This window comes from Anolis carolinensis, chromosome 2 (genome assembly GCF_035594765.1).
Source record: "Anolis carolinensis isolate JA03-04 chromosome 2, rAnoCar3.1.pri, whole genome shotgun sequence".
NCBI classification, from domain to species: Eukaryota; Metazoa; Chordata; class Lepidosauria; order Squamata; family Dactyloidae; genus Anolis; species Anolis carolinensis.
In genome coordinates, this window is record NC_085842.1 from 312,391,125 (window position 1) to 312,405,419 (window position 14,295).

The following is a 14,295-nucleotide window of genomic DNA, read 5'->3' on the forward strand; positions in this document are numbered from 1 at the left end:
GCAATATTCTCCTTTAGAGGAAAACTTTCAGAATTACCCCTTTAAAAATGCTGACAAGAAATCTCACATTGGCATTGAAATTCTGGTGAAGTTAAGAGGAAGGGTATTGTGTATCTGTGATCTAACATCATGCTCACGAAACCATTGTACCACGCTAAATGCACATCTGATTTTGGAACCTAAAAAAGATCAAGTTTGGAGATTAATTGGACTGCCATGGATCTCCAGGTAGAGCTAGGCATGGATTCTGCTTGGAACCACAAACTAAAATAATTGCAAAGTTGAGAATATTGGTCAAGATGAACTAATGGTCTCAATCAGAATAAGGTAATTGTTCTGTTTCATGTCAAGGAGTTCAAGGCATCAGTACGAACCTTGAGGTTTGCATGCTGGTGGAAACACACAAGACACCATCACGAAGCATGCTCATTTCTGGTGGGGATATCTCATGCACCTTACCTGGTTGTGATGCTGAGGTGCTATGCCCCTGCCTCTGGAGGAGGAACCAGTGCCCTCTATCTGCTCATTACAGTCAGCTGTCCACTATAAAAAGATGGAAACATTAAGGCACTTATGGGAAGTCACTGGTTTGGAGGGGATGTTGATGTTAACAATGAGCATCAGAGGAGCAGAATGATTTCAGAAGAACTGCCTTTTGGATTTGAGACAAAGCCTTGTCTACACCAACAAAAATAATCTGGGTTACAAATATTTTGCACCAGAGCTCAATGCTATGGAATATTAGGAGTTGTAATTGGTGAGGAAACAGCATTCTTTGGCAGAGAATGATCTTGTAACACCACAACTCCCATGATTCCATGGCACTGAGCCATAGCAAGTTAACATGGTGTCTACAGAATAGTTGCACCCTAAGACTCTGGAGACCATTTCAAATCCACGTTCAGCCCTGGAAACCGACTGGATGAACAATCACACTCTCTAATGTCCCTTCTAAACTGCCACATAATCCAGATGATCAAAGCACATAATCCAGATTATCTGGTTTAAGATGGGTTATGACTCTACACTGCCATATAATGCAGCTCAACGCAATTAATCTGGATTTTTATGGCAGTGTAGAAGGGGCTTCAACCTCAGAAGAAGGCAAAGGCAAACTTCCTCTGAACAAATCTCGCCAAGGAAACCTTGTGACAGGGTTGCCAGATTGACAATTCGAAAGCACACAATGTCAAATTTGGATCTATTGTTCCCTGCTTCAATCTAAAGGGAGAGACAGGAAAGAAATTATTATCGTTGTTGAGGATGATGAAAAATGGTAAAATAATCTGACATGAAAGCAAAGCAAAACCCATCCTGTGCCAACCTGGGAGACGTTTGACTGCGTTTTCTCGCTCTCCCCGTCTCCTTCCGTCTTGTCGGTTAGCAAGCCTTGGACTTGATACTCCAAAACGTAGCTGTCGATGAAGCGCTCCAGCTCCTCGATCTCCTGCGAACGGTTACTCCCTGCCTCGGATGAGGCAGACGCCACAGAAGAATTTTCCATCCCTTTGGATAAAGGACCAGGAACGGAAGGGGTCTACCTGCCGAAAGAATAAGGAGGTTTAATTTCCATCAAAATTAAGTTTTTCTTCTCAACACCATTTCAAAAATCACAAGCCAGAGATATTTCACACTTCCATTCTATCCTTACTCAAAACTTGTTTTCCTAACTAACAGAGGCCTGCAAAATTGAGGGTCTCTCATATATATATATATATATATATATATATATATATATATATATAAAATGTAGGCTGGTTTTATAGAAATTTGGCATTCTACATCCAAAATTTGGCATTCTACATCCAAAAATGACCCAATTATGCTCCATCATGTACAAACCTTTTTTTAAAGTCACTTGCTCTGATGTTTTCCTTTTGCAATATGCGACTAAGATTTTATGGTGGAGTGAAGAGCAGACAGTACAAAAGGCATTAAAGTCTACAGAGTTTAAAAACACATTAATTAGCGGATCTGTTCAAAAGCACTAAAAGATACCACACTAGAACATCAGGGTCAGCACTTAATTAAAATAAAGTAACAACTGAATTGGGGAAAAATTGAGCTGTGTGTACCATGACTTTTTAATTGTGTATTTTTCATTGCAGGCATGTATAATCAACTCAGCCTAAAATCTCACTGAGTGGATAATAGTTCCTAGACACTCTATACTCTACGACTGCCATCTCGTATAGCTACACCCCAGGCATATACAAACATAAATGTTCATGCACATTATATGGCATAAAGGGACAAATAGCAGGATATACAGTGTACCCTGTAGAGCAGTTGTTCCCAACCTGTGGTTCCCCAGGTGTTTTGGTCTACAACGCCCAGAAATTCCAGCCAGTTTACCAGCTGTTAGGATTTCTGGGAATTGAAGGCCAAAATTTCTGTGATGCACAGGTTGAGAACCACTGCTCTACAGAGTACACTATATATTCCGCTATTTGTCCCTTCATGCCATATAATGTGCACGAACATTTAATTTTGTATATGCCCAGGCAGTAGCTATAGGAGATGGCGGTTGTATGATACCACTGCTCCTTCAAATTCCTCTCCATTTACACGAATTAGTTTTTCCTGCAATCCCCACATTTGCACATAAAAAGGCAGGCAAAGTTGCCAATGCAAACACAGCAAAGATAAGAGTTCTAGATGTACATAATTTTCAAAGTCTCACTTGCTGAAATGAAAGAATTTGGGAAACCAAAAGAAAATTGTTGGAATAATGCTCTCATTTTGTCCTCTCACAAAGACATCCTACAGCCTGTTCACAGGTCCCATCTACACTGCCATGCAATGCACTTTGAAACCGCAGCATCTGGTTAGTGTAGACTCATATAATGCAGTTCAATCAATGTAGATTTTAAAAATCAGAAGTCTGAGAAATGCCATATCTCATTCTCTCTCCACTCAAAATCTGTTTTTGTTGTTGAAATAATCAGCTGAAAACGTTACTTGGTATATAATTGCCCGTTACCTGCCTGTCATAACTATCAAAAGAGAGAAACTCGTATGATCATTACATTGTGTTTAAAATTGCCAAAGTGAGCCACTGAGTCTAAAAAGGATAGAAAAATGTAACGTAAGCTGGATCTACACTGCTATATGATGTAGTCTGAAACTGAATTACATGGTCAGTGTAGACTCAGTTCAGTGTAGGTAATCTGCATTATATGGGTATACACTGATCATATAATGCAGCTTAAAATGTCTTTTAAATTCAGCTGAAGGGTCCACATTCAAGGGTGGCAATATAGCCATCCCTCCATATTGTGGTTTAGACTTCTGGTGATTATTCACGGCTTTGATTTTTAAAAAAATTCTGGGAATTTCTATGTCATCCAGTGTGACTTAATGGTCAACTTCAATCATGCTGACTTCTAGATAGAACACCCCTCTAGCAATCTCTAGTTTCTCCAATGCAATGCTATGGTTAAGGTCCACCAGAGGTTGTGCATAGACCTAGAAATTCTTGGATGTGTTCCTTCACATAAAAGGGTATTTATTTATTTGGCCCTGTATCCCAACTCCAATGAATGTGGAGGGTTGAGTTTAAGGGGAAAACAAAAGATAGGTTTGCTATTTAAACAGACTAGAAAAGCCATGGGACTCTTCAACTCAGCCATGCAACATTTCTGCACCATCCTCAAAGAAATAAGCCAGAACAAAAGGCTTTGGTTTAACCTTGACATAAAAGCACAGCCTATTGTACCTCTCTCTGTAATGCTGCAATAAAGAAAAGCCATAAAAACTGCCAGTCGCTACAGCTCTTATCAGGACTGACAGATGTACAATGCTGAGCCAGGAGTGACATATGGGAACACAAATAAACATGGCACACGGGGTGATGAAGGGGTAAATAATTAACCGAGTCTACAGTATGGAATGAATGGCTGGTTCTGTAAGAACAACTGCAAATGATCAAGTGTCCCCCACTATGCCCAATTCTCAGTTTTTGTTGAGAAGCGTGCCAAAAAATGGGGGGTAACTTATTTGGCAAGCCTGCTGTGATTACTGTATATACTCATGTACATGTCTACCTCTTGCATAAATCAAAGGTAGGTTTGGAGACCAAAATTATGGATTTTTGTATAACCTGTGGATAAGTCAAGGGTCATTCTGGAGAGGGGAAAATACTAATGCCAACTTGAAAGGTCAGCTGCACCTGGCCACCACTGCCATTTCCCAACCCAGGCATTCAGAAAGGCCAGAAACGGTGTCACAGTAGAGAGGGTTGTTTCTAGACTTATAAATAAATATATAGAGTATATACCAATGGTAAGGAGGATTCTTACTTTATATGGGAAAAGGTTCATTTAGCCCTGCATGATAGGTGTGCATCAATGGACAAAATGAAGTTAACAAGCATGAAATACAGACCCCCCCCCCCCATCCATCCCCCATCCATCCATAGCCATCATCCTATAATCGACAGGGATACTGTCTCTGAACATGGCAGATGTCATTCAGCTGTTACCAGGCTGATTGGTGCATGAATCTTGATTTATATGACCTCACAATATCATTATTTTATTTCATTGTTTTATTCAAAAGATTGCACATTGCCTTCACAGGCCAAACATAGTAAACTAGAGAACAAAAACCTAAAACTACACCGAACCACAATGTCGCACCTCTTAATAATATGCAGTAAGAATTAGTCAAGCATAATAGAAATACAAATAATAGTTCACTTAAAAACCAGTAATGATGGATAATAATAATGATAAACTTTATTTATATCCCGCCCTATCTCCCCGTGGGGACTCAGGGTGGTTTACAACAAACAACTGCAGACATTCAATGCTGTAATGTGTTAGCAAAACAAAAACAACCAAAAGCACCTAAGTCAAAAACATATCTGACATTCACATCAGAGTGATAATCAAAAGCATTACCACAAATTAAGTAATAACATAACAAAATTACATTGTCAGCACATATAATTCTGGGAGATGGCATTATATACATAGGTCCCTTAATGCATGACCATTATTGAAAACAGATGTTATGCAACTTGTACCATAAAAACATGGAAAAGATTTATTAAACTGCAAAAACTTTGTTTTTGAGGGACATCCTGCAGTATATATTTTGCTATAGTTTTCAATGACTATCTCATCGAGTCTCAACTAATTCAACACAAATGAAGTTTATGGAGTTTAACAACTAATTTCAAAGAAAGCATAGTACAATTAAACATGAAATAGCACTTTCAAACCAGGAATAGAATTTTGCATATGAGAAGGTTGCATGTGAAAAGGTTGCATTTACAGAACTTTACTTATGCAACCAAGAACAGGCAGGCAGAAGAGATGAACAGTAAAGAACAACAAGATTCCTCCTTCATACAGATGAAACAATGACTTTTCAAAAACTTTAGTAGTTTAAATAAAGGATGTCAAGATAATAGAGACTAAAAACCTGAATGCAACATAACATGTTATAAAATGTTTTGTTTATTTGCCCTCCACAATATTTTCCCTTTCCCTGATGATTTGTGCGAAAACGTATTAAACTACTAACAATAACTTGAATAAGGTTTACCTTTCCCTCCTAGTCCCTAATGTACATTGTGAAAAATATTAATTAATTTTTAAAAAGAAAAAAGAACAGGTGATGCGTGCCACGAAGTGACCAAGATAGTCGAACTACATGCATAAGGAAACTTAGATATGTGTATGACACCAACAGAGCAATGTGGTATAGCGGTCTGAGCACTGGGCCCAGGGTTCAAATCTCTGCTCAGTCATTAGATCACTGGTTCCCAACCTTTGGGCATCCAAGTGTTTTGGACTTCAGCTCCCACAGTTCCTAACAGTTGGTGAGCTAGATGGGATTTCTGGGAGTTGAGTCCAAAACACCTAGAAGCCCAAAGGTTGGGAACTACAGCATTATATGATCCTTGGGAAGTCACACTCTCAGTTTCAGAGGAAGCAAACATCGTAATTTGAAGGCACACAGCAACAACTATACCAAGTGGAATTACTCCCTGTGTGTTCCTTTTTGATTTAGATTCTAACTTCATTTTGTTGCATGCACATATCAAGTCTAAAATGAGGTACCCTCCACATTATTTCCATTAAACTGGGGGTAATTCAAGTCTAGATGCAACCTGGGGCCAAAGGAAGGACAAGGATGGGTTTTGTGCCAGAAAGTGCTTAAGGAGGGAGCCACCAATCCTACATTTTTTGTAACCATTATTATAAATTTGGAAGCAATACACCTATAATAAACATGTACAGGCAGAATTGTCTTGCCGTACCCTCTTTACCCACAGGGTATAATGAGGCAACCAGAGCAAAAGGAAAAGGAGGAAAAAGATGAACACCTCCAAGTTTCTATAGTGAGCCATCCATCTTTTGCTCAACTATACAAGTCCAGTCAGAGGTTTTCCTTTAATGATTTAAAAGCAGAGAGAGGAGTTTCTCAATTAATGTTTAATCCACTCAAAACACAGGTTTATAAAGGGACTGCTGATAGATCCTTAAAATATAGTGTTACCAGCCGGCACCATCCTAATTATTTTAAAAGGCGTCTCACCTTTCATCAGTTTGTTTGCTCCCAAAAGGACGCTCTCCAGATTTAGTATGTAAGCTGGAAAAACACTACAGTTGGCCCTTCGTATCCCTGGATTCAAGTGTCCATGGCTTGAATATACAATTTTTTAAAAAGCAAACCTTGCTTTGGCCATTTAATATAAGGAACAATATTTACTATAGTAGGTTTTTGGTATCCATTGAGAGTCCTGCAACCAAACCCCGGCAAATATCAAGGGCCCACTATACAAGGTACAACACTTTTTGTGTGAGCGAAGGCCATGAAACTGCCTACGGTGCGGAATGTGGAAACAGCATAATAACACAGTAAAGCTATCGCTGTAAAAAGATGCAGAGAAAGCAAGCCATCCATCAGTTTTATTCTGTAACTAGAAAATGCTGGAAATGATAAACATGAGGAAGAAAATAAACTCTTTAGAAATATGGTGTTGCAGTAGAGTTCTATGGTCAGCAAATAAGGCAAATGAATGAGTCAGAGAGCAAATCTAGCCTGCTGTCATTCTTTGGGCACATCATGAGAAGACGTCATTAACTTCAAAAATAATAGTTCTTAGTGAAATGGAGGGCAGTCAGAAAAGAGGAAGAACACACTACAGATGCATTGATTCAGACAGGGAAACTCGAGTTTGCAAGACATGAGTAATATACCGTATATACTCGAGTATAAGCCAACCCGAATATAAGCCGAGGCACCTAATTTTACCATAAAAAACTGGGAAAACATTGACTCCAGTATAAGCCGAGAGTGGTAAATTTCAGAAATAAAAATAGATACCAATAAAATTACATTAACTGAGGCATCAGTAGGTTAGATGTTTTTGAATATTTACATAAAGCTCAAATTTAAGATAAGACCGTCCAACTCTGATTAAATCATTATTCTCATCTTCTTCAATGTAAATGTGCTTATGTATCCTTTTAATAATAATAGAGTAAAATAATACATATAATAATAATAATAATAATAATAATAATAATAATAATAATAATAATAAATAAATACAGCCCAGGAGCAAGCCATCAGAACAAATGCAATTAAGGCCAAGATCGAAGAATCAGCTGATGACCCAAAATGCAGACTGTGCAAGGAAACCGACGAAACCATTGATCATATCCTCAGCTGCTGTAAGAAAATCGCACAGACAGACTACAAACAGAGGCACAACTCTGTGGCCCAAATGATCCATTGGAACTTATGCCTCAAGTACCACCTCCCTGCAGTAAAGAACTGGTGGAATCACAAACCTGCAAAAGTATTGGAAAACGAACATGCAAAGATACTGTGGGACTTCCGAATCCAGACTGACAAAGTTCTGGAACACAACACAACAGACATCACAGTTGTAGAAAAGAAAAAAGTTCGGATCATTGATGTTGCCATCCCAGGTGACAGTCGCATTGACAAAAAACAACAGGAAAAACTCAGCCGCTATCAGGACCTCAAGATTGAACTTCAAAGACTCTGGCAGAAACCAGTGCAGGTGGTCCCGGGGGTGATGGGCACATTGGGTGCCGTGCCAAAAGATCTCAGCCGGCATTTGGAAACAATAAACATTGACAAAATCATGATCTGTCAACTGCAAAAGGCCACCTGACTGGGATCTGCATGCATCATCCAAAAATACATCACACAGTCCTAAACGCTTGGGAAGTGTTCGACTTGTGATTTTGTGATATGAAATCCAGCATGTCTATCTTGTTTGCTGTGTCATACAATAAAATAATAAATACAGGAAAATAATACATGTAATAATAAATAGAGTCAAACAATAAATGCAATAATAATAATAAGATCAGAGTGAAATAATAAATGTATTATTATTAATAATAAAAATAGGGTAAAATAAATGTAAAAGTAGCAACAATAATAGAGAAAAATAATAAATGTACCATATATTCTCGAGTATAAGCTGACCCAAATATAAGCCAACCAAGACCCTCACCCGAGTATAAGCCGAGGGGGGCTTTTTCAGTCTTAAAAAAGGGGCTGAAAAACTAGGCTTATACTCGAGTATATACAGTAGTTGGTAGCTGGAGTTCCAAAAGGTCTCTTATTTTATTTTCCATACGCCTTTAAGTTGTTTCCAAGTTATAGAGGCCCTAAAGTGACCCTATCGGTATGTTTTCTTGACAGAGGGGTAATCATATTACTTTGGGGTTGTAATGTTTCCATACCCACCTTCTTTGTAAAGTTGGGTCACAAGTCAGCATTCAAAATAAAATAAATTGCAAATGAAAGAGCAGGTTGCTAAAAACATATATAAAGTTATGTTTAAAATAGCATCCAACTGTCTACAGAATTATTTTTTTAAAAGATTTAGAAACAAAGAATGACAGATCAGCATATCAGGAAGGCGGTTTTATACATTACCTAATTAAGGACTCAAAAACAGCAACTTTGTTTAGAAAGCTAGATCTTTTTTGATTAATCTATTGAATCTTTGATTACTGGAAATTTTATTGGTGGAAAAGAAACCTTCAACATTTCCGGAAAAAGTGACTTGAGTTTCTATTAGCGTTGCAGTTTTAAATGTGTGGTGACAACAGATTGAATCACCGAGATGAGCAGTCCTGTGCTTGTCATAATGTTTGGTTTTGTTAACTGATACGTACTGTATATATTTCTCAGATACTGCTTTTTATAGTTCTAGGATTATACAAATACGGACAGGACTTAATGATATAGAATCATGGGAGTTGTAGTTTTACTAGATTGCTAGCCTTCTCTGCCAAAGAGCACAGGTGCTTCACCAAACTACAAATCCCAGGATTCCACAACACTGAACCATTGCGCTAATTCTATGGCACAGCTCAGTGATTCTCAACCTGTGGGTTCCCGGGTGTGTTGAGCTACAACTCCCAGAAATCCCAGCCAATTTACCAGCTGTGAGGATTTCTGGGAGTTAAAGGCCAAAATATCTGGGGACCCACAGGTTGAGAACCATAGGCGTTGATGAACCCTAAGTCTTCCACCCTACAGCCGTTGGTTTTATTGTCCAGTAGCCCTTCCTAAATTAAAGTCCTCTACCTTATGTCCATGGATGCCTTGAACTTCAAACATCTCTTTTACCCAGACATGGGCCAACTTGGGCTCTCCAGGTGTTTTGGACTTCTACTCCCACAATTCCTAACAGCCGGTAGGCTGTTAGGAATTGTGGGAGTTGAAGTCCAATACACCTGGAGAGCCCAAGTTTGCCATATCTGCTTGTCTTACCCATCTTGTTATCTCAGCCTCACCTTCTTGGCTTGTATCTTTAGACTGAAAAGCTCTTCAGCAAAGGTTAACCTGATGAGATTTGGCCTTTGGGCACCTCTTGCTGCGAAGTGTCAGATTTACTTGGGAAAAAGATGTATGACAAGATATAATCAGGGTTTGTGTACATCTTATGCCAAAAATATCTCCAGCCTTTGGTTTGAGAAGAAACGAAGAGCCAGAAAGTCTCTTTTCGGTACACCAATGCCTTCAGAAATGATGGCAAATCAGCTCTGACTTTTCTTTCAAGCTTTAACGGTCCTGTGTAAAACACTGAATACATTGGGCAGAGTTCAACATCTTGGATAGCTCCTTTGAAAATCAGACTAAAATCCAGACAGGACTGATCTCCTCCACAGACAAGAAAGCCACTATCTGCTGCCACTGGAGCAAAGGTATATGTTTGTTCTCTAGAAGCACACAATCATAATGCTGGAAGAGACTACAAAGGCTATCAAGTCCATCCCTCTGGCATTCTGGACAGAATTTCAAATTTTGAACACACAACACTAACAAAGAAAGCCTTTGTACTTCCTTAAATCTAGATTTCTCTGAAAATGTTAAATGCCAATATATCAGTGTTGAATGCAAGTCACCATTGCACCCTTAATCTTTCTACAAGAAAGAGGAAGAGGGCATGCAAGAAGGGGTCCTACAATAAAATGGAAAATTTCATCATAGATCATGCAAAGGCAGGACTAGTATTTAAATAATGGAAATTAAATAGCTCTTTAGGTAAATGGGGATGTGAATACACGTACAAACATGTTTTGGAAGAAAAATGCATTGATGGTTAAGGAAGACCAAGGCAGAAATAGCTTTAGCTTTATGACAACAGAGTTTGGAAAAACTAGGACTCTGAGGATTCAGCGAAGGACTTGAAATACAAAACCCATTTCCCAAACTGAAAAGTATACAATATGAAGTCTTTAGCATCTCTATTAAAAGTATTCCAATGTAGACTTGGAAAACTACAGAATCTCTCCCAATCAAATCAGAAGGCACTGAGCTAATGCTCCAATCCTGTATAACACAGCTCCATTCACGCAAGACAATGTCTGGAGAGAATCAACAATCCATGACGGGGAAAACATGCGCCCCTTAAAGAGCCACAAAATAAAGATGTTAGAATCATAGAGGCAGAAGATACCTCAAGGGCTGTTCAGTCCAACCCTATCTGGCCAACCAGGGCACTCCTGACAGATGGCCATTCAGCCTCTGTTTAAAAACCTTCATAGAAGGGGATTCTGCTGTCCTTCAAGGCAGCATCTTCTACTGTTGAACAGTTCTTACCATCAGGAAGCTCTTCCTAATGTTTAGGTGGAATCTCTTTTCCTGAAATTTGAATCCATTGCTCTGTGTCATAATCTCCAGAGCAGAAGAAAACAAAGACCCCTTTCACAGTTGAATACAATCCCACATTTTCTGCTTTGAACTGGAATATATGGCAGTGTGGACTCAGATAACCCAGTTCAAAGCAGATATTCTGTGATTTTCTGCCTTGATATTCCGGGTTATATAGATTTGTGGAAGGGCCCAAACCCGACCCCTCTTATAATAGGAATTGTTTCCCAATGTTTTATTTCTTGCAATTTGGAGACATTGTTCCAAGTCTTGGGGCAAGTTTACACGTAGGTCATGGAATCAGAGAATGATAAGAGTTGGAAGAGTCACCAAGGGCCATCTAGTCCAACCCCATTTGGTTATGCAGTAACACACAATCAAACACTCCTGGCAGATGGCCATCCAACCTCTGTTTAAAAACCTCCAGCAAAGCAGACTCTACCATGCTCCAAGGCAGCATATTCTACTGTTACATAGTTAATACCATCAGGAAGTTTTTCCTAATGTTTAGGTGGTCTTCTTGTAGTTTGAATCCATTGCTGCATGTCTTGGTCTGGAGCAGCAGAAAACAAGCTTGCCTTCCACTCAATATGACATCCTGTCAAAAGGTTTAAAGTCAGAAAATGACGAATTACTATTTAACTACATGACGACAGCAGCGAGGATCTTTTACACAAGGAACTGGAGACAAGAAAAAATACCAGATGCAGACCAATGGCTACTTAAACTAACGGAAATAAAAAAATATGGACAGATTGACATACTTAATAACTAAACAACAAGGACAACTGAAGAAAAGTATAGACTGGCAACCCTTCCTAGATTTTATCAGAAAAGAAAAGAAAACTATAATAACATAAAGACAAAACATCAATAAATTTTCAGGACTTTGTTAACATAAGAAAGCTGTTTCATAATAAATAACAACAAACTAATGGGAAAGGTTTTTCCCTTTATTAAGGATGGCATAGATAAGGATGGAAGTCAATAAAGTTTGTTTTCCTTTCTTTTTCTTTTTCCTTATTTTTAACTCCCTCCCCTCCCCTCTTTTTTGATCTCTATTTTCCTACTTTCCTATTAGCCCCTATGGTTCTCCCACTTTTATTGTAAACTTTTGAAACCTATAATAGCGGTTCGAAAGCAAAATGTGAGTAGATAAATAGGGACCACTTAAAAGTGGGGAGGTATTAAGGCACCCATAAGGAAATGCCAGGAAAATGAAGGCGATTTGATCAAAAGGAGGAAGTTTACGAACAAAGCTCTTTGGCAGGGAAGATGGATTGACAGCACCCCCCTCCCATGGCCAGAACTAAGCACAAGCCTCCAAGATGCTGAAGATGGGAAAAGTCTACATAACTCTATCTATATACAATTGCCTGTCTTGTCAGTGTATAAATAGCATTGAATGTTTGCCACATGCGTATGTTCTGTGATCCACCCTGTCAGGACTGTGATGACTCATGGGCCTTGTAGTCCTGCTCATGACATTGTAATGCCTGATGAAGAAGAGAACTTGGGTTTTTTACCTTCCCAGTCAGAACTGGAATCTTCTCAGCCAGATCTTTCCCAGGCAGATCTGGGAACCTTGCACCTGCAAGAAAGTTGTGTCCCAGAAGTATGTCAAACAAACCCTGAGCCTACATCTCCCGTGTTCTCTCGCCATGAGTTTTGTAAACAACAGAGGGGTTTGGAAGCAGCTTCGCGCAGGAGTGCGAGAATAGCAGCTAAGAATGTACCCAATTAAGTCTGCTTTTCGTGAGAATCTTTAAGGAGTCAAACATCTGGTCTCAGAGTTTAGCTTTCGTTTCTGGTTCCCAGAGAACTGCTTCGGCGGGAAAGTTAGACTCTATATAGGTGTTTTACCCGCGTAGTAACTTCGCGGAGTCAATTCGTCAACCTCCGGAGCGAGTTGTGTCTGGATAGCGCGCTCCGATTCAAGCCTCGTTCCTGCTCAAGCCTTGCCTTGTTTCCAGCCTTCGCTCCTGTTTCCCAGCCTTTGTTTACCTACGGACCTTGCCTTGTTTCCCAGGACTAAACCTTGCCTTGTTTCACGGATTTTACCAAGTTATTCCACGGACCTTGTTCTTGTTCCTCGTTACCTTGTTCCACGTTTCAAGCCTTGTTTCAAGTATCAAGTTATTTCCTAGCCTTGCTCAAGTTCATGGACTAAAGGACCTTGTCATCTCCCCTCACTTTGCCTGGCAAAGTGAGTGTTTCGGTTATTGGATTACAACTTTGGACCTTAATATTTCATATTGGACATTGTTTCTTTGGACTAATTTTGACCTTTCCTGAAAGGTCTGCTTCTGGACTAACTTTTACATTTGCTTTTACTAACTTTATATATTTCCTTAATAAAGATATTAGATAGAATCTGGCCTCTGCGTATGGTTATTGGTGCTCTGTAGCCTGGGTCGTGACAGTTTGACTCCGCCACCCTAAGCACCAATTAACCTCGGCCAGAATGTCTACCGGAGCCGTACCTGGGCCGAGCGGCCAGCCGATTACCTACACCATCGACAAGGATGAGGTGGACCGAATCCGTGATAAGCTCAATGCACAGGATGGAGAAATTAAGGGTTTGAAGGAACGCGGAATCCGTCTTCCGGCCATGGCGTTGCCAACCAAGTTTACTGGAGAAGCTTCTAAGGTTCATGTTTTCCGTCGCCAATGCCAAGCTTATCTAGAGGCCCGTGATGCCGAGTTTCCCCAGGAAGACATCAAGGTGGCGTGGATTTACAGTCTCCTAGACGGGCCAGCGGCTAACTGGGCGACGGCTCTGTTCGACCAAGCCTCCCCACATCTAAGGTCAGCGCAACACTTCTTGGACCACCTTAAGGCGACCTGGGGAATCGAGGACAATTTGGAGGCCGCCGGGCACAAACTCCGCCGCCTCTTCCAAGGAGACAGACCCATGTCTCAGTACATAGCCGAGTTCCGAGTGCTGGCCCACAACACCGGCTGGAACGATGTTGCCCTCAGAGGACAATTTCGGGAGGGTCTCAACATTGAAATGCTGGAGGAAATCTCCAAGGTGGATCCTCCCCAAACGCTGGAAGCACTCATCGATCAATGTTTACGGGCTGAAGTCATGATTGCCAACAGGAAACAGTGGGTACGAGGCCAGAGCGG

At 40.0% G+C, this 14,295-nt stretch overlaps 1 protein-coding gene across 6 annotated transcripts in view; it reads right to left on the reverse strand.

Annotated features, from left to right (window-relative positions):
- The window catches only part of ctif (cap binding complex dependent translation initiation factor), a 177,515-nt gene that overhangs the window by 121,299 nt on the left and 41,921 nt on the right, over window positions 1-14,295 (reverse strand). For 4 of the 6 annotated variants that reach the window (XM_008102767.3, XM_008102765.3, XM_003216171.4 and 1 more), the window contains exons 2-3: window positions 1,325-1,541; window positions 460-543 (exon numbers count right to left, since the gene is read on the reverse strand). In XM_008102767.3, coding sequence (XP_008100974.1) covers window positions 460-543; window positions 1,325-1,504 — 264 coding nt within the window. In that variant the 5' untranslated portion in view covers window positions 1,505-1,541. The remainder of the gene's footprint in view (window positions 1-459; window positions 544-1,324; window positions 1,542-14,295) is intronic. The other 2 variants (XM_062972567.1, XM_016990860.2) reach the window with 1 other exon arrangement.